Source organism: Felis catus, chromosome D2 (assembly GCF_018350175.1).
Source record: "Felis catus isolate Fca126 chromosome D2, F.catus_Fca126_mat1.0, whole genome shotgun sequence".
In the NCBI taxonomy this organism is placed as follows: domain Eukaryota; kingdom Metazoa; phylum Chordata; class Mammalia; order Carnivora; family Felidae; genus Felis; species Felis catus.
The window spans coordinates 17,807,949-17,825,782 of record NC_058378.1 but is presented as its reverse complement, the minus strand read 5'-3'; the positions used below and the strand labels follow the sequence as shown (position 1 = coordinate 17,825,782).

The window sequence follows — 17,834 nt, the reverse complement described above, 5'->3', positions numbered from 1 at the left end:
CAGAGCCCTCCCCAAAACGAACTGAACTGACCTTTCTCATCAGATCTGCAGACTGGGAGCTCAGACCAAATTTATTTATTTATTTATTTATTTATTTATTTATTTATTTATTTAATGTTTATTTATTTTTGAGCGAGAGAGAGAGAGAAAGTGAGCAGGGGAGGGGCAGAGAGAAAGGGAGACACAGAATCCGAAGCAGGCTCCAGGCTCCGAGCTGTCAGCACCACAGCCCGCTGCGGGGCTCGAACTCACGTGAGATCGTGACTTGAGCTGAAGTCGGACGCTTAACCAACTGAGCCACCCAGGCTCCCCAGACCAAATTTATCTGATTTAGAAAATGATGCGTAACAGGGATTTTTCAAAATTATTTATTCACTTGGTTTTTTTTCTTTAGCTAGAGAAAGTGCGTGAGTCAGGGGGCGGGGCAGAGGACGAGAGAGACACGGGGCCCGATCCCACACGCCTTGGGATCGTGACCTGAGCCAAAATCAAGAGTCCGATGCTCAATCCACTAAGCCACCCAGGCACCCCCAGGGATCTTTTTTCAACGCTAAATCCCAAACCAGTGGGTGTTTACCCCCCCCAGTCATGCTGAGCTCCTGGCTACCTCAGGACGGGCCCCCATATTTTTTGTTTCCTGGGAGGTGTATCAGTTAGCTTTCGCTGCATAACAATCCACCTCCAGCTGAAGGGCTTTAAACAGCACATTGTCCTTCATGAGTCCGTGGTTGGTGTTTCACATCGGGCTCAGCCGGGCTTCCGGTTCTGGGCGGGCTCTGCTCTCTCCACCAGAGCTGGCTCGGAAGGGCACGATGGAGCTGGGATGGCTCTGGGCAGCCGAGATGGCTGGACCCTCTCTCCCTGCGGCCCCTGGCGCGGCAGCACGCTGGCCAGGGCTTGTGGACACGGTGCCACAAGGGTTCTCAGGACCGGGCAGAAGTCTCAGGGTGTCCAGGGGCCCGGGGACTCACACGTCAGTGCATCTGCAACCGTGTCCCGGTGCAGACTAGCTCGCAGGCCGGGCCCAGACTCAGGGCGGGAACACAGACCCTCCTCTTACCAGGGCGGCTGCAAAACCTCCGTGGCCACGCTGACAATCACCTGACAAGGACAGAAGCCAGCCGAGGGCCCAGCCCTGAGCTCCCAGACAGAGATTGTAAGTCCACAGTGAGGAAACAGTCTGAAGCTAAGCACATTTAGTCAGTTGAGAAAGCATTTTCTCTAAACTTCCCGAGCTACCCTACATACCTAGAGCCAAACCTGCATATTAAGGTCATCGAACCCCCTAAGTCAAAAAGTCCAAGAGAAGGAGTGTAATGGCATAAGAGGGCCATTCCTCCCACAGGGCACGGAGAGGAAGTGGGAAATGTTCCTGGTAATGGGGTCGGGTGGGGGTGGGGGTGGGGGGTGGTGGGGAGAAGTCAAAGGTGAGAATGAGTTCCACCTCTGAAGTCATTGCCTCCACCCACCCAACACTCCTCTCGGTTCAACCTGCAGACGGAGCACAGTAGAAAACCCCAAACGTTTGTAGGGGACTCTGCAAACAGTGCTCTCTGTGCCGGGTGCTGTTTGCATCGGTGGGAGCAGACACCGGCCCCAGGATTCCTAGTTGCAAGCCATAGCAGCAAAAGTGGGGCTCCCGGTGGGCTCGGACGGTTAAGCATCCGACTTCGGCTCAGATCATGATCTCGCTGTCCGGGAGTTCGAGCCCCGCCTCGGGCGCTGTGCCGACGGCCCGGCGCCTGGAGCCTGCGTGGGACTCTGTGCCTCCCTCTCTCTCTGCCCCTCTCCTGTTGACGCTCTGTCTCTTTCTCTCAAAAATAAATAAACATTTTAAAAAAGTTTTTAAAGAAAAAAAAAAGCAAAAGAAGGGTTAAAGGGTACAGGGAAGCCAGAGGCCCAGAACAAAGCCGGATACAATGGCCAGCGCCATCATGAGGCTTCTTTATAGAAATGTCACTGGCCGGCAGAGACCTGGTGTCGCAGGCCGACACGCTGGAGGCTGACACAGGATACCGAAAGCTTGCCGCACACAGGCCATCAGGCCCAGAATGCCTCCACCAACGCCAACAACACACATAAAACAAATTCCTTCTCTCCTGCTTCTCTACCTGTCGCTCTGAATCAGTCTCTCCCGGGGTGGGAGGGGGGGCATCTGAGGTGCATCTGAGCTTGAGTTACGTAGCCTTGGGCAGCGAGGAAGACCTGGGAATCAGGTCCGGGAAATGGGGTTTCTAAGAGGGGAAACTCTCTAGTTGCCAGAGGGGGTTCGAATGACGCTGGACAGCCCGGCCGTGACCGTTTCCATGGCTGAGAAGGAAGGGTCACCTTTGCCACCGAGGCGTGGCCCTGACCAGGGGTGGAGGCGGCAGAGCCGAGAGACCAGCCAGGGTTCGAGCCCCGCAGACGGTTCCGTGCTGACACCGTGGAACCTGCTGGTCTCTAAAGTCAACAGCGTGGCGGTGAAATGAATAAGCGGGCACCGTCTTTCCCTTTGCATGGGTGTGGGTCTATCTGCTGGAGAAGTTGCTAGGAGGAAATGGCTGGCTCAGGGGGTCTGGGCGTTTGTAATTTTTTTTTTAATTTTTTAAATCTTTATTTGAGAGAGAGAGAGAGAGAGACAGAGCACGAGCCGGGGGGTGGGGGGCAGGGAGAGAGAGGGAGACACAACCTGAACGGGGCTCCAGGCTGAGAGCTGTCAGCACAGAGCCCAACGCGGGGCTCGAACTCGGGAACCGGGAGATCATGACGTGAGCGGAAGTCGGCGGCTCAACCGACGGAGCCACCCAGGCGCCCCCTTTGATGGAGTTTAATAAGCCACAGTCCAAAGTGCTTGTAACAGTTTACACCCTGCACTCCCACCAGCAACGAGGAGGGCATTTTCCTCCCATCATATCCAAAGTTTTAAGCGTCTAGGTCTACCCCTCATCCGTTCTTGTACTCGGGTCGGGGTCCCAGCACCCCACGAGGAAGCCCTGACACTACTAATCCTCCGAAAAGAACCTGTCCCTTCCCACCAGTCTCTCCCACCGCCCCTGGCTGGCGCAAGCCACGCCCCTCCCACCTGCACACCGGGCATGCGCCCCGACTCACCTGCCTTCTGGTGTCTTCCTCCACCCCTCCCCACACAGCAGGTGGCCGGCCCTGAGCCAGGCGCGGAAAACAGGACAACCCCCGGTACAGGATCAAATCTGTTTTGTGTACTTGTGACCCGTTTGCCCTGCGGTAATGTCCGAGCCCACTGGAGTCCGAGGACCAAGTGGCTGCACCCGGGTGAGGGTTCAGACCATTGGTTCTTGAGTTTTGCCCAGAGGCGTCACAGACACCCCCCTCCCCCCCCTCCCCAGATATGATCCTTGGATCCCTCTGTCCCACGCACGAACACCCGGGCTTGCTCTGGAGAAAAGAGAGCAAAACGTATTCGTTGCAGGCCAAATGTGCAGAGGGAGGGACTGGAAGGCCCCCCGAGGCCCCGCTAAGGGTCAATTAATTTAGAATTCATTTCAGCAGATTGTTCTGCCAAGGGGAAGGAAATACAGCTAAAATGACGAATGGGCCCTGTGAGGCCGATGGGGCTCAGAGCCACCCGTGTCTCTGGGCTGGAGACCAGCAGGCAGAACTTATTACAAGAAACGTACAAAACAAAACAAAACCCAAAAGCACAAAACTGGTTCTTTCAGTCCACGGGAGAGATCCAGGCGGAAAGACCCCTGTCCAGAGACCCACGTAATGGGAATGGAGTAAGGACCCAAATTCCTGGCGCGCGGGGAAGGCCCCACGTTAAACGGCGTGGTCGGTGTTGAATTTCACTTCCCCTGGGGCATTTGAAGGGGAAATTCTCAGAAACCTGGGCTGGTGATCATTTCCTTGACGGAGGTGCCACCAGAAATGGATGACCCTCATACTGTCAACACCTGTCTGCCTGGCTGTTGTCCTGACTCCGAGAAAACAGGCACGGACTGTCCAAGGTCACCCTAGACAAAACTGGAAGTTCAAGCCACGCGTCACAACTTTGAGGTCTACACATTCCCTGTACAGCAAGAGGGAGGGTCCACCCGACAGAAAGTGTGTGGAACTAAGCTGAAACTCCTGGGAACTGGGGGGTCCTGTAAAAACCCTCGTCCCGGGCTTTTAACGAAAGACCCTGTGACTCCAACGCCGACCGTGACTATATCGAGAATCGCAGAGAAATCCTTGTAAAGTGTTTAGAAGACCAGGGGCTTCACGCAGCGGCCCTCTTGCCCTCTCTCCCCATAACGCAATCCTCTCTCTCCCACGGGGTCTCCCCGGTGCATTCAGCAGAATCGGCCCAGACTCACTGCTCCCCCTGGGTCTGCAGGCGCCCTGGGAGGGAGGGCAGAGAGCCCTCTCCACAGTTTGCCATCAGGGCGTGCCTCCTTTCCATCGTGATGGGGAGGTTCCCAGGCAAACAGGTGGAGGCCAAGGGCCACTCAGCCCAGGTGCCCCCGAGCTGGCTCCTTCCTGGCTGACACAGTCGCCTTGCTTCTTCCCACCTATCGGGAGCCCACCTGCCAGGGGAGCAACCATGCCCTACCTCTATCGGGCCCCAGGGCCCCAGAAGCACCCGGTTCCCAAAGACGCCCGCGCCACCCACTCCTCGGGCCAGAGCTTCGAGCAGCTGAGGCAGGAGTGTGTGCAGAAGGGCATCCTGTTTGAGGATGCAGACTTCCCAGCCGACAGCTCCTCGCTCTTCTACAGTGAGAGGCCCCAGATCCCCTTCGTGTGGAAACGGCCAGGGGTGAGTACAGCAGGAACGGGGGGTGCAGGTGGGGGGGGGGCTCAGCAGCCCAGGAGAGGGGGTCCTGGGAGGGCGGGCTGCACACACACACATCTGCCAGGCACATCGGCCGAGTCCACTGCTGAGATGCTGGGCGGTTTGCACGGGAAACGACACACAGGGGGCACATATGGGCAGGTCAGGGATGCTCCCGGGTGTCTGGCTACACCCCACCCTCAGCTCTCTGACTCCCACCCACGGGAGCCCGGGACTGGGCCCCGGCTCCAGAGAGGGGCCTGTCAGTCGGCTGCAAGTGGGGATCAAAGCGTATCCAAGCCAAGTCTCCGGTGACACGTTCTCGCCGCATGGGCGCACGTGACGTGCCCGTAGCTTCTGGCCACAGCCGGGGTGCTCGGTGTGGATAGACAGTCGCTCAGCAAGCAAGTGCTCAGTAAGGGGATGCACGGGACGCTCGGAACACAGGGCTTCTCTCCCCGAACCACGCATCTGCCTTCCCGGAGGGGAGCCGGTGTCGGAGCTGCCCCACCCCCAACAGTCTGGAGGAGATGGTCCCCAGGGGCGCCAGCACGAGGAGTCAATATTTGCTGTGCTGGTTAGTCAGGCCTTGACCTCTGCCCGGGCGCTGCTGGCCGTCATTCCCTCCAGGCGGGGACTGGCCTGGGAGCGGCTCCCTTGGGGACGGGTCGCCACGGGCAGGGCGAGCACAGAAAGGGCTGGGCTGAGACACTGGGTGGACCCCCCCCCCCTGCACAGAGTGCCTGCAGGACATTTGTCAGTTTATCATGGGTGCCCTTGGGGCCAACACCTGTGGAAAGACGAGCAGGGGTGGGCGGAAGGAGCCACGGGGGGCTGGGATAGGGCCCCACGAAGGCCTCGGCCAGCCGCACGGGGCGCTCTGGAGCTGGGATGGGCTCTCAGAGTCGCCTGGTGTGGGGGTGACAGGCCCACCTGTGTCTGTGCCCCCTTCACCGATGAGTCGCGGGATGCGGTACCCCTGAAAGCCATGACCTTGGAAGAGGCAGCTTTTTCAGCACCCCCAACCGGGGGAACAAGACCCTCCCGGCTGCTGGGGGGTCTTTTGTCTTCCACAGAAGCGGGGGGGGGGGTAATGATGCTGCTTCCCGTGCTGAGCTGTTGCAAGGATTCCTGTGCTAACGTGTAGGGCACGCAGAAAGGGGCCTGTAAATAAGTGTCACTGTGATCGCTGCCCTCTGTCACTGTACCCGGACACCATCACCTCCCGGGCCCGGGAGGCGCCCTGCCCCCACAGTCTGCCCCTCCACCCTCTGGCGTCACCTGTCATTCTGCTGCCTACAACTCCCCTTCTCTTGGCCAGAGCTGGACTTTCTCCAGCACGAAAGCTTGATGCGCACAGGCCAGGGTGGGGAACGCCTTTGTTCCCATTCCCGGAGGCGGGCCCCCCGCGGAACAAGGGCCACCGGGACCCCCGGGGGATTCCAGAGTCCCAGAGCTCAGCTCTAGGAGGTAGTCGTCTTCGCTACTGATCTCCCTTGGGATTGCCCCAAATGATGGATGAGGCTGCCACCCACAGACCAGAGCCCCCGGCACACCCCAGCCCCTCTGCCCTTGGCCGAGGGCCCCAACGACGTCTTTATCTTAACTCAGGTTGACTGGGTTGCTGTCCTTCCTGTGGACTCAATCTCAGAGTCTGTTCTGCCTTTCACTTCGCATGCACCTGAGACAGACCTTCCCTTCTGTCCTCATTCCCAGAAACACACCTCTCCACTTCCTCTCTGAGGGGTTTTGCAGACTTGTGTGAAATCGGGAGCAAGGGCCTGGGTGGGGGGTGAGGACTGATATTCCTCTTGCTGGACGGAGGTCCAGGGTCCCTGGCACAGGGCCGGGGGCCGGGGGGGCAGCAGGGAAATGGCAGCAACGTCCCTCCAGAAGGCCTGTGTGGCTTGGGTGCCGTTTGCATTTCCGCCCTGCACTTAGGTGGTGCCTGCTGGGGCCGCAAGTGCGGAGCTGCCCAGGGGGACCGCGGGGCGGGGTGCCCTCCCCAGCACCACCTTCTTGTCAAACACCGCTGTGCTTTGCAGGCCGGGCATGAGCACAGGAGTGGCCGGAATCAGAGAAGCCAGAGGGCGGTCCGCAGCCAGTCTTGCCCTCCAGGGAGCCCAGGGCAACGGTGCACTGAAGGGGATCACCTGGGGGCCCGCAGTGGAGGTGGGGGGAGGTGACACGTTCTGCTTGGGGAGAAGGTGAGATCACCTCCAGGGGGCCGCCTGGAAAGGGCCGTGAGTGGGGTCTGATTGGGGAGGGGCGGGCCACAGTGCAGTCAACCAGGGGCCTGTCTTCCTGGGCCCCCGCAGCCCGACTTCCTTAGATCACAAGTGTCTCATCTGGCCTTTTTCTCCTCGATTCCCTGTCTGCCTGCGTCCATCTGCTTTCTTCTGTGATCCCTTCCCTCACTTCTCAGCCTAAACCCCGGGCCGCACCTCCTTGTAAAGATGCCCACACCCCTCTAGCTTGGGTACACTGTGGCATGGGGCCATGACTGCCCCGCCCAGGCGGCTCGCCCCTACCCCTGTGCCTCCAGAGGCCGCGGGCTGTCCTGAGACCCCCCCCCCCAGCCCCGTGTCCCCACTTACCTCCGCGGCCCTGGGGAGCACACCCCTGTCAGTCATAGGGCCCGGCCTCTCCGAATTTGTTAGAACTGTGACTTTGCCCCCTTTTAAATTGATTACTTAGTGCAGAAAAGTCTATGCGTGGGGCTGAGCCCCTGATGATGTACCAAGTGAACGAAACAGGCCCCGAGCAAACATGCCTCCGGAACGAACCCCAGGCGCACAGGCAGCGCACCCAGATACACACAGAGCCAGCACGCACCTGAGACGTCCGCAGGGGCCATCTGTGCCCCACGCCTACACGGGTCGCACACGTTTCCCACGCGTGAAACTCACATCCGTCAACACGTGCGGTCACGCGGCACATGGCATCGAACACTTGGCCGCGCGGCGCCCCTTCCTTGGGCATGCGCATCCTCGGAACCCCCAGAACGGCGCCCGTACCGCCCGCCCCCCCGTCCCCGTCCCCCCCCCCCCCCCCCGCTCACGGGCACCCGACAGGGACCGCTGTCCCGGCCACGCATCCGGGGACCCCCCGGGCTTGACACCGGCTGGCTGATGGGTGTTCACTTGGTGACAGTTTCTGAGTCTTCTCCCTTTGTATTTTCCTCCATCAAACCACAGTTTGGATGCAATTCGATAAAAGTCTCCTGGACAACAACAAGTGACTGCAAGATGCAGCCCAGAGGCCGCGGCAGCTGTGGGCGTAGTGGGTGCAATGGGGGGGGGGGGATGGGCCGGCGGGAGGCGGGGGAGGGGACGGTCGAGAGGGGGAGCAGGCGGGGCCCGTCGCCCACGGCCCATCTGGCCTCCAGGCGGCCCGGCACCTGCCACAGCCTGGTGGGCAGAATCTGCCAAGCTTCGGTCCATTTTGCATCCACTGTGGGAGTGAGCCACCGCGGCAGTGGGGGTCCTGCTTGCTGGAGCCCTGTGGCGCCCCCTGATGGCGGCTGGCTGTGCAGGGAGCGCCGTGGGAGGCCCCCGGGTGCCCCTTCGGGGCAGGGGCTCCAATACACGTTCAGTACCTGGCGCCGAATGTCCAAGGTGGAGGAGGGCGGGCTGTGTGTCGCGCGACAGAGGCTGGAGAGGTTAGATGGCCTGCGCCGAGCCCCTCTGCTGATCGGGGAGGGCTACCGCGGGGACCTCACCTTCCCACGGCCCGGCCCTGAGCCGCCTGCAACGCCCCTGGGGAACTGGGCTCACGGAGGGGACACAGCACGTGTGAGAGGGTCCCCACCGGCCTGGTCGAGGAGCTGCCCCCCACCACGTTGCGCTGCCCTTCCTGCCCTTCCCCTGGCCCGAATTTCCTGAAATATTGGAAAATGAAGCCAAGCGGCGCTCTCCCCCAGATGTTCTGGGGGTCGTCACTGTGCCAGGCGGGCGCATCCTGCGGGCTGCAGAGAGCACCGTCATTGTATACTTTGGCTCTTTGCCTTGAGAAGTCCTCCTCCCCGCAAAGAAATCGCCATCCTCTGGCGATTGTTTGGGACACAGGCCAGAGGAGCAGCAGGGTCCCGGGGAGCTTGAAGAAACCCCTTCAGGGCAGAGCTGTCCCCTGAGGCATCCACCCCGGGACTGGTGAGGACCTCTCCTTCCGGTCCTGTTTCTGGAAATAAGGAGGAAAGCCCCTTAGCCTGCATTCAGATCCAGTTTAAATGACCAGGCATCTGCTGTATGCCAGAACTTTCCTCTCTGTCTCATGATTTGTTGTTTCCTCTCCCTGGACCTTCACCCGACTCCCTACTCAACGGCCTGCTTCTCCGAGATGCCCTCCCTGACTGCTCCAGCTAAAATAGCCTGCGTCTCACGCCATCACTTTCCATCCCGGTGCTTAGCGCTCCTGAACGTGTACGTCTGCTCGCTTGTTTCCGGTCTGTCCCCCCTCACTGGGCAGGGGGGCAGGGGGTTTCTCTGTCTTGGTCTTTGCCATAGTCCGTGCCAGGAATGGAGACTGGTGCCCCAGAAAACTGGAAAGAATATATGAGTTTTATACAATTGCTTTCAAATGCTTTTTTGTTAATGTTTTATGTGTATCTCTCTGTATATATAAGTGTATGTATAAATAACTATGTATACACAATAATATAATATGTGAACTATAGAGTAGAATATATATAATGCACTGAGGTAAAGTGACATGAGAGATATATGCACATATCTCCCACTATATAGTGTGTATATGCATGTGTATATGTGTGTGTGTGTGCATATATATAAATGGTAAAACCTTGGACTGCAAGTAACTTGTTCTGTGAGTATTCCACAAGGTGAGCAAACATTTCTAATAAATTTTAACTTTATAAACCAGCAATGTCTTGCAATACAAGTAGTACGTGATGCCCAACGTCACATGACCACAACTGAGCCAATGGTTCTCTCTCTCTGTCTGTCTCTCTTCCTCTCTCTCTGTCTCTCTGTCTCTCACCGCAGGATTGTGGGTGATCGTCTCCCATGCTCAAATGCTCAGTCTCAGGCCATGGTGTTTGGCAGAAATCAGAGATTTTTCAGGATGTTGGAAAGTTCCCGCAACTGGGACTCGTGTATTTTTTGTCGCTTCTAAGCACCTAAGGACAGTCCTTTGTTTTTCCATACAAGAGTGAGCTTAGGACTGCTTTGCTTCATTCTGGGTCATTGGCTAGGTTCCTTGTTAAAGTTGCACGAAAAGAAAAAGATTCCATTGAACCAACAAACAGCCGTGATTCCATCAGTGATAGTGAAAGTCGTCCTACACAATAACCCTCCCCTCTCTTGTCTCCCTCACACCAGCCACGAAGCTTTTCAAAGGGAAGTACAGGTTAATTTATTTTTTTCTTTATATTTTGCATTTTCCTTATTTTGTTGTATTATATCACAGTGTTGTAATCATTCTTATATGAATATTTTTGGGTTGCGGAACAAATCATCTGAGTTTCCGTGATTTCTTATGGGGAAGTCCGGTTTGATATACAAGTGCTTTGGATTACAAGCATGTTTCCAGAATGAATTATGCTCGCAAACCAAGGTTTTACTGCATGTATATATGTACACACAATACATACTTTAAAAAAGAAAGAAGCTGGGTGGGGAGAGTGGAAATTTGTATTTACTCCTAGACACCAGTCTGTGGTGTGTGTATTACCCCATTAAAAAAATTTTTTTTTAATGTTTTTATTGATTTTTGAGACAGAGAGACAGAGCATGAACAGGGGAGGGTCAGAGACAGAGGGAGACACAGAATCTGAAACAGGCTCCAGGTTCTGAGCTATCAGCACAGAGCCCGACGCGGGGCTCGAACTCACGGACCGCGAGATCATGACCTGAGCCGAAGTCGGCCGCTTAACCGACTGAGCCACCCAGGCGCCCCTGTATCACCCCATTTTAAGATGAGGCATTTGAAGCCCACAGAAGGTGTAATGCCCATAAGCCGGGAGTCAGGATTCGAACTCATGCCCCCCCCCCCGACTCCTAGCCCAGGGCCTGAAAGGCAGTGGGGAACCTTCGGTTCCTGGTCCTGCTTTGCAGCCTGGCACGGCAGGAGTTGTCTGACCAGAGGACTGCACTGAGGGACCGCGCAGAAGGTAGGACCTCTCCCCAGGGGATGAGGGATGTCTCCCAGAGACAGGCCCAGGTTTGTGGTGTCCCTCCGTAGGAAAAGGATCAAATACAGGAAAGAGCCCTCTGCTCCCAGAACGGAGAGAGACCCTGCACCTGCTCCAAGCACACCGGCCCAGGACGTGGCGGGCCTCACTTCAGTAACGCCTTTGTTCTTCCAGGAAATAGTGGAAAACCCAGAATTCATCCTTGGAGGGGCCACCAGGACAGATATCTGCCAGGGGGAGCTTGGTAAGTGGGGGAGATGGGGCATAGAGAGAGGGGGGTTGGACAGAGCACCCGTAGGGACCAGTAGGAGAGGGCCTCTGAGCTGCTTCCGTGACAAGGGCAGCACAGGACCCTGGAAACCCAAGGGACACAGGGTTTGGGGGAACAGCACTGCTGCCCCCTGCTGCTTCCTCCTCTCCTCCCTCCCAGTCTGCCAGTCTGTGCCCCCAGATGGAGCCCAGCAGACTCTGGGCAACTTGCACTCTTGTTCCCTGGGGGCGGATGTGCCTACGGCGTGGGGCTCGAGAGCCAGGAGTTTACAGAGAACAGAGATGCCCGGTGATGCCGGTCTGGCTCCCGGCCCCATGACACAGCTAATACTCGCATTAACTCGTCACCATGTCACCCTCCCAGTGACCCTTCCAATTTTATAAATGAGAACCCGACGCTGAGGGAGGCTAAGTAACGTGAGTCACAGGAGCGATAGCTGGGCGGTCGGGATCTGAACTTGCTCTTAACCATTATGCCGCCCAGGGGCTCAGACTTTGGGGCACCCCACCCCCACCCCAAAGCTTCACAATCTCCTTCCTACAATTGACCAGAGAGTACCCCCAAGTCAGTTACACTGGATCTTGCATTTCAGGATTTAGTCCAACATTGGACTGGGTTTACCTTTATTCTTTTTATGGAAAAAAAAAAAGACCTTCTAAAAAAAAGGTGTAATGCCCCGGATTCACAGCTGACCATGCTCAATGACCCAGCTACCCAAACATTGAACCCAGAGTCACAAACCTAGAGGGATGATAGTTGGTAGATAGATAGATGATTGATAGATAGATAGATAGATAGATAGAAGATACATAGATTATGATGATGATGATAGATGATAGATAGATGATAGAAGATACATAGATGATGATAGATAGATAGACAGATACATAGATACATAGAAGATACATAGATAGATGATAGACAGATAGATAGATACATAGATACATAGATACATAGAAGATACATAGATAGATGATAGATAGATAGATAGATACATAGATACATAGAAGATACATAGATAGATGATAGGTAGATAGATAGATAGAAGATACATAGATGATAGATAGATAGATAGATAGATAGATAAATAGAAAATAGATAGAGGATACATAGATAGATGATAGATAGATAGATAGATAGATAGATAGATAGATGATACATAGATGATACATAGATAGATAGAAGATACACAGATAGATGATAGATAGATAGATAGATAGATAGATAGATAGATAGATACATAGAAGATACATAGATGATAGATAGATACAAAGATACATAGATACATTGAAGATACATAGATGATAGATAAGATACATAGATGATGATGATGAAGATAGATAGAAGATACATAGATAGATGGTAGATAGATACATAAAAGATACATAGATGATAGATACATAGGTACATAGATGATAGATACAAAGAGAGATACAATGATACAACATGAGTCCACTTACCCATGGTTTTTTTTTGTATAAATATAGTATTGTACTGCCAATGGATTTTCTCTTCCTCATGATTTCTTACTAACATCTTCTTTTCTCTACCTTACTTAAAATTTTTTTAAATGTTTACACGTAACATTACAGAGAGACAGAGCACGAGCTGGGGAGAGGCAGAAAGAGAGAGGGAGACAGAATCCGAAGCAGGCTCCAGGCTCCGAGCTGTCAGCACAGAGCCCGGCGTGGGGCTCGAACCCACGACCCGTGAGATCATGACCTGAGCCGAAGTCGGACGCATAAGCGACCGAGCCACCCAGGCGCCCCTCCAGCTTACTTTATTGTAGGCGTGCAGTACAGGATACATGTAACATCCAAAATATGTGTTAATCGACTTATCACTAAGGCCTCAGTCAACAGTAGGCTACCGGTTGTTAATTCTAGGGGGAGCCAGAAGTTATACATGGGTTCCCAGTTGTGCCAGGGATCGGTGCCCCTTACCCCCATGTCGTTCAAAGGTCAACTGTACATAGATGATAGAATTAGACAGCCTAGCTAGAATTTTGACCTTCCGAAACTATTTACTTTCAGATTGGTCTTCATTTATTGAGGGTAAGCCTTCCCCGGGAGACTCTGTCTGTCCCTTCCTCATCTTCTCTCTCATCTCACCCCCAAACTCTTCCTCTATCTCCCTTCACTGCCCCCTCGCTTAGAAAGTCATTGTACAGGCTTCTTTGTGTTTCAAAGTTTTGGTTTGTCACAGGAGTGCAAACACCCATTTGGAATTACAACTGCATATTTAACCTTAGCTGGTGTTGATTTTAACTATTATTTTGTTTTCTTTAGTTTTTTAGTGTTTATATTTTTTGAGAGAGAGAGAGAGAGAGAGGGAGAGAATGGGGGGGGAGGGGCAGAGAGAGAGAGACACAGAATCCAAAGCAGGCTCCAGGCTCTGAGCCATCAGCACAGACCCTGACGCAGGGCTCGAACTCACGGACCTCGAGATCATGACCTGAGCTGAAGTCGGATGCTTAACCGAGCCACCCAGGTGCCCCTGTAACTAGTACTTTACAACAATTTTATTATTTCCAAATACTGTACATACGTGTGCACAACGAGGGCTAACAATAAAATGAACAGCTGTGAGTCTGCCACCCAAAATAAAAGCTAGAACATCACCATCTCCCACCTCTCCCGGTTGGCGGCCCCCTGCCTGCTATTGTCTGTTCATCCGGCTGCCCAACAAACTGACCTTGAGAGGGTACCCTTATTCTGGGCATAGCGCTGGGATAAGCAATACCCTGCATCCGTACGGGCCCAGCAGAGATAAAGCAATATTGCTCTGCTCTTGAGTCTTCCCCTTTGGTTTAAGTTGTGTGAATAGCACCGGCTTCTGAATCTCCTCCTTCAAACGCTCAGGGCATTCCTGGCTGAAGAGACACGATCTGCCACACTCTCAGGAAAAGAAAGGCACTTTCCTGCACCAGGCAAAGCCATAACTCGGAGAAGAGTGGGGAAGAGGTCAGCCCCACAGCAGGGGCCCCTCCATCAGACCTCAGAGCTGAAAGCAGGGACCGGCTCCCGGGAGGCACTCAGTGAACCTTGCTGAACAAATGATCCTGTGTCCTTTCTCATTACCATCTCCCCAAGGCCGGACCCCAGGCTGCCAAAGAGCGGCTGAGGCGTTCGAAACCTGTGGCATGTGCCCCCTGGGGGACACCCTCGGGAAAGCCAGAAGCAGAGCGACTCTGGGAGTCGTTTCCCTGATGCTAGGCCTTCTGTGAGTCTCTCCTGCCTGTGCACAATCAGAAAGGGGTCATGGGGTATATGGTCTTTTCCAGAAATGTGAGCCCCCGGGGAAGCCCGGCTGAGGGCGACGGGGTCTTGAATTCCAACGATGGTGGTGGTATCTATGGCAAACAGATAGATCTGGGAGAAAACAGAGGGGTTCCCGTTGGTTAAATGGATACTTCCAAATATCTGCTCACCCCTCGTTCCCAAGCAGCAATGAAGAGAGGGGCTCATTCCATTCTCAATGCGGGCAAGTGGCTGCGTCCGTCTGGTACAGCGCGGATCAGTACGGTCTGAGATCTGACTGCACCTTGCAGTTGTCCTCTAGATGTGTGTCATCATGAAGACATCGCTGCAGAAATCCGTAGATCAGTCAGCAAATCTTGACAATGAAAAATAATTGGAGGCGCGCCTGGGTGGCTCAGTCGGCTGAGCGTCCGACTTCGGCCCAGGTCGTGACCTCGCGGCTCGTGAGTTCGAGCCCCGCGTCGGGCTCTGGGCTGACAGCTCAGAGTCTGGAGCCTGCTTCGGATTCCGGGTCTCCCTCTCGCTCTGCCCCTAACCCACTCGCATTCTGTCTCTGTCTCTCTCATAAATAAACATTAAAACAATTTTAAAAAATAATAATTGGAGCTACTGCGATCTCTAACTACACGGAGTCTGGGCTGTGGGGAGGCCTCGGTGCCGGAAATATACTCCCCAGGCACTTGCAAGGGCTATTTCTGAGGGCCCCCCAATTTCCTGGGCTGCGCTTATGAATTGCCTATTTACCCAGCGCACGCTGACACGGACATACGGAGGCTTCGCCCTCTGGAGGGGAAGTCTCTGGAACCGCACAGAGCTGATGCATAATGGAGCATATGTCTGAAACCCAAGTGAGCGTATCCTATAACGCTGGCCAGCCGGCAACAGCTGTGCGTGATAAACCGGGCAAGGGAAGAGCCAGGAAGGGAGGCAGAAGGTGGCGGGGGTGGGGGGGTGGGGAGCAGAGGTATTTGGTGGTATTCTGTCCGTTGCCTTAAATGCGGAAAAGACGCGGCCACATCTGGAACGCCCCCACTTCTCCTTCTGGTGTATAGCGTTTCCCAATTTACTGTGAACTGGGCGATGAAAACTGTGATTTATGGCCTTCATTTCGCAGGCGACTGCTGGCTATTAGCTGCCATCGCCTCCCTGACGCTGAATGAAAAAGCTCTGGTTCGAGTCGTCCCCCAGGACCAAAGCTTTGGACCCGGTTATGCCGGGATATTCCACTTCCAGGTAAGAGGGGGCCTTGGCCGGTAGAGCTAGGTCTTTGGGGTCCAACGTGACGCCACCCGCCTCTTCAGCTGCTTGGTAATCCCGGGAGGAATGCGCCCCCATCTGTGGGAAAGCCGCACCCCAAACTGGGCTTTGTCAAGGGCTAACGTCTAAACGCACTCGAAGGACCGCGTTCGGAATATATCCAGTAGAACTTTGGCAAGTGTGCAGGCCCACGCTACAGGTTTTCGTCTTTGGAATATCTTGTGCGTTCAGCATAAATGGCCTAAAACCCTTATACCTCTCAGGGACTGGATTATTTCTCATATTTTTCTCAAACCGAGAGATTCTCCTTATTGAAGAAGCACAGATTTGGAGACGTGTGTGAGGGTAAGAAATAGAAACAGAAAGAAGCACTGAGACGTCACCTGCTGGGGTCCCGGCAGGACACGCGTCACCCCCGTGGGACCCGCGCAGAGCCTCACGTGGGCACGGCCTGCCTGGGAATCGGTTTGCAGTTTTCTCTCCACCCTGTTCCCTCTCCTCTCCCCACCTCTCCCTGTAGTCCCTGTGCAGAGCTGCCCACCCACGGATGCCCGCCCGTCCCTGTGCCTATGTGGGTGACCTCAGGCAGATTTCCTAGGGACCCCGGCCTTCACAAGCTGTCTGGAGAAACAAGGACTGATGTCGAGCTCGTGGGGTGTTCACAAAACTAAAAGGATCCGATGAAGGGGGCAGCACGGGGCAGGCACGCATTTCTGTCCCGACACGCCTGGGCCAGCCCCGTCCCCTCCGTCCCCAAGGCTGGCAATCTGAGTTCTGACATGGATGCACTCACACACGTGTGCATGCATGCACACGAATGCACGCGTACACGTATGTGAACATATGCGCTCACACACGTAGCTGGACTCACTTATAGGCACGTGTGTGAACACACAAGAACGCGTGCGTGCGTACATACGGGTGCACGCACACTCACCTGGTGTCGGCACACCTGGCACGAGTGTGCCCCACCATAGCCTCTCTCTGCGTGTGAACGGCCAAAAGAGATCACTTATAGAGTTTCCGCCCCCGGGCAAAGAGGCAACTCAAGAGGCAGGGACATCCAAGATAACCTGCGATTGGTGGAGAGAGGGACATGGAGACGCGAGCTGGGCAGGAGAGGAGCAAACCCCACACGACCCCCTTCGCTTGGGAGAGAGGAGCTAACTCGGCCCACCCTACAGTGTCCACGTGTGACCCTGGCTCTGATGGGTCGACACTGGGTCTCCAATCCGCTGCCAGCGGTGGGGTGGGATGCTTGATGGACAAAGTCCAGGGGACCCATCACGGAACCCACGTGTGAGTTTCCTCAAGACCCTAAGGGAGGTTTGGTCTGAGGGAGGAACTGCCAAGGGAGCCCAGGGTGGAAGAAAGAGCCAAGCCTTTACAGATGGGGCTAGACCTCCCCTGTGCCTCACCCCCATGGTTTCCATCTCCATCTGGCCAACAGTTCTGGCAGCACAGCGAATGGCTGGATGTGGTCATCGATGACCGACTGCCCACCTTCAGGGACCGCCTGATCTTCCTCCACTCGGCCGACCACAGAGAGTTCTGGAGTGCCCTGCTGGAAAAAGCCTACGCCAAGTGAGTGCCCCCTGCAGGGCCAGGCCAAGGGCCAGGCAGGTCCAAGAAGTGGTCTCTATCCCCAGAGCCTTTTCAGAGAGCTTCAATGACAAGGGACACAGAGTTCACAGGTGTGGTTCCGTGCGGCCAACCCTCTTGGGGCTCGGTCAGGCTCGGAGGTGGAAAAGGAAAGTGTGGATAGTTTTCCTGTCATGGCTTAGCTGTGCCCATCCTTGGGCAGAGTGGTGACACATGTCCCTCTTCTCTCCCTGTGTCACGAGTCTGGCCTTCCGAAGAGCTGTGAGGGGAGGTGGAAGAAATTATGGATGTGTTGACAGATCTTGGCTCTCTTGACTTCCCACCGAGTGCTGTTACAGCTCAAACATCTGGGCTGTGGTAAAATTGACCATTTTAATCCTTTTTCAGTATACAGTGCAGTGGCATTCAGTGCATTCACATTATTGTGCAACCGTCACCTCCAGGGGCCACAGCCTGTGCTTTCCAGGGCTGGGTGGGCATAGCTTCCTTCTCGGTGAGCCCAGCACAGGGAAATCCTCC

At 55.0% G+C, this 17,834-nt stretch overlaps 1 protein-coding gene across 2 annotated transcripts in view; it reads left to right on the top strand.

Moving 5' to 3' along the window:
* The first annotated feature begins 4,546 nt into the window (after window positions 1–4,546).
* Window positions 4,547–17,834, top strand: part of CAPN9 (calpain 9) — a 44,571-nt gene continuing 31,283 nt past the window's right edge. For both annotated transcript variants that reach the window (XM_003993930.5, XM_003993929.5), the window contains exons 1-4: window positions 4,547–4,759; window positions 11,100–11,169; window positions 15,571–15,689; window positions 17,164–17,297. In XM_003993930.5, the coding sequence (XP_003993979.3) occupies window positions 4,547–4,759; window positions 11,100–11,169; window positions 15,571–15,689; window positions 17,164–17,297 (536 nt within the window). The remainder of the gene's footprint in view (window positions 4,760–11,099; window positions 11,170–15,570; window positions 15,690–17,163; window positions 17,298–17,834) is intronic.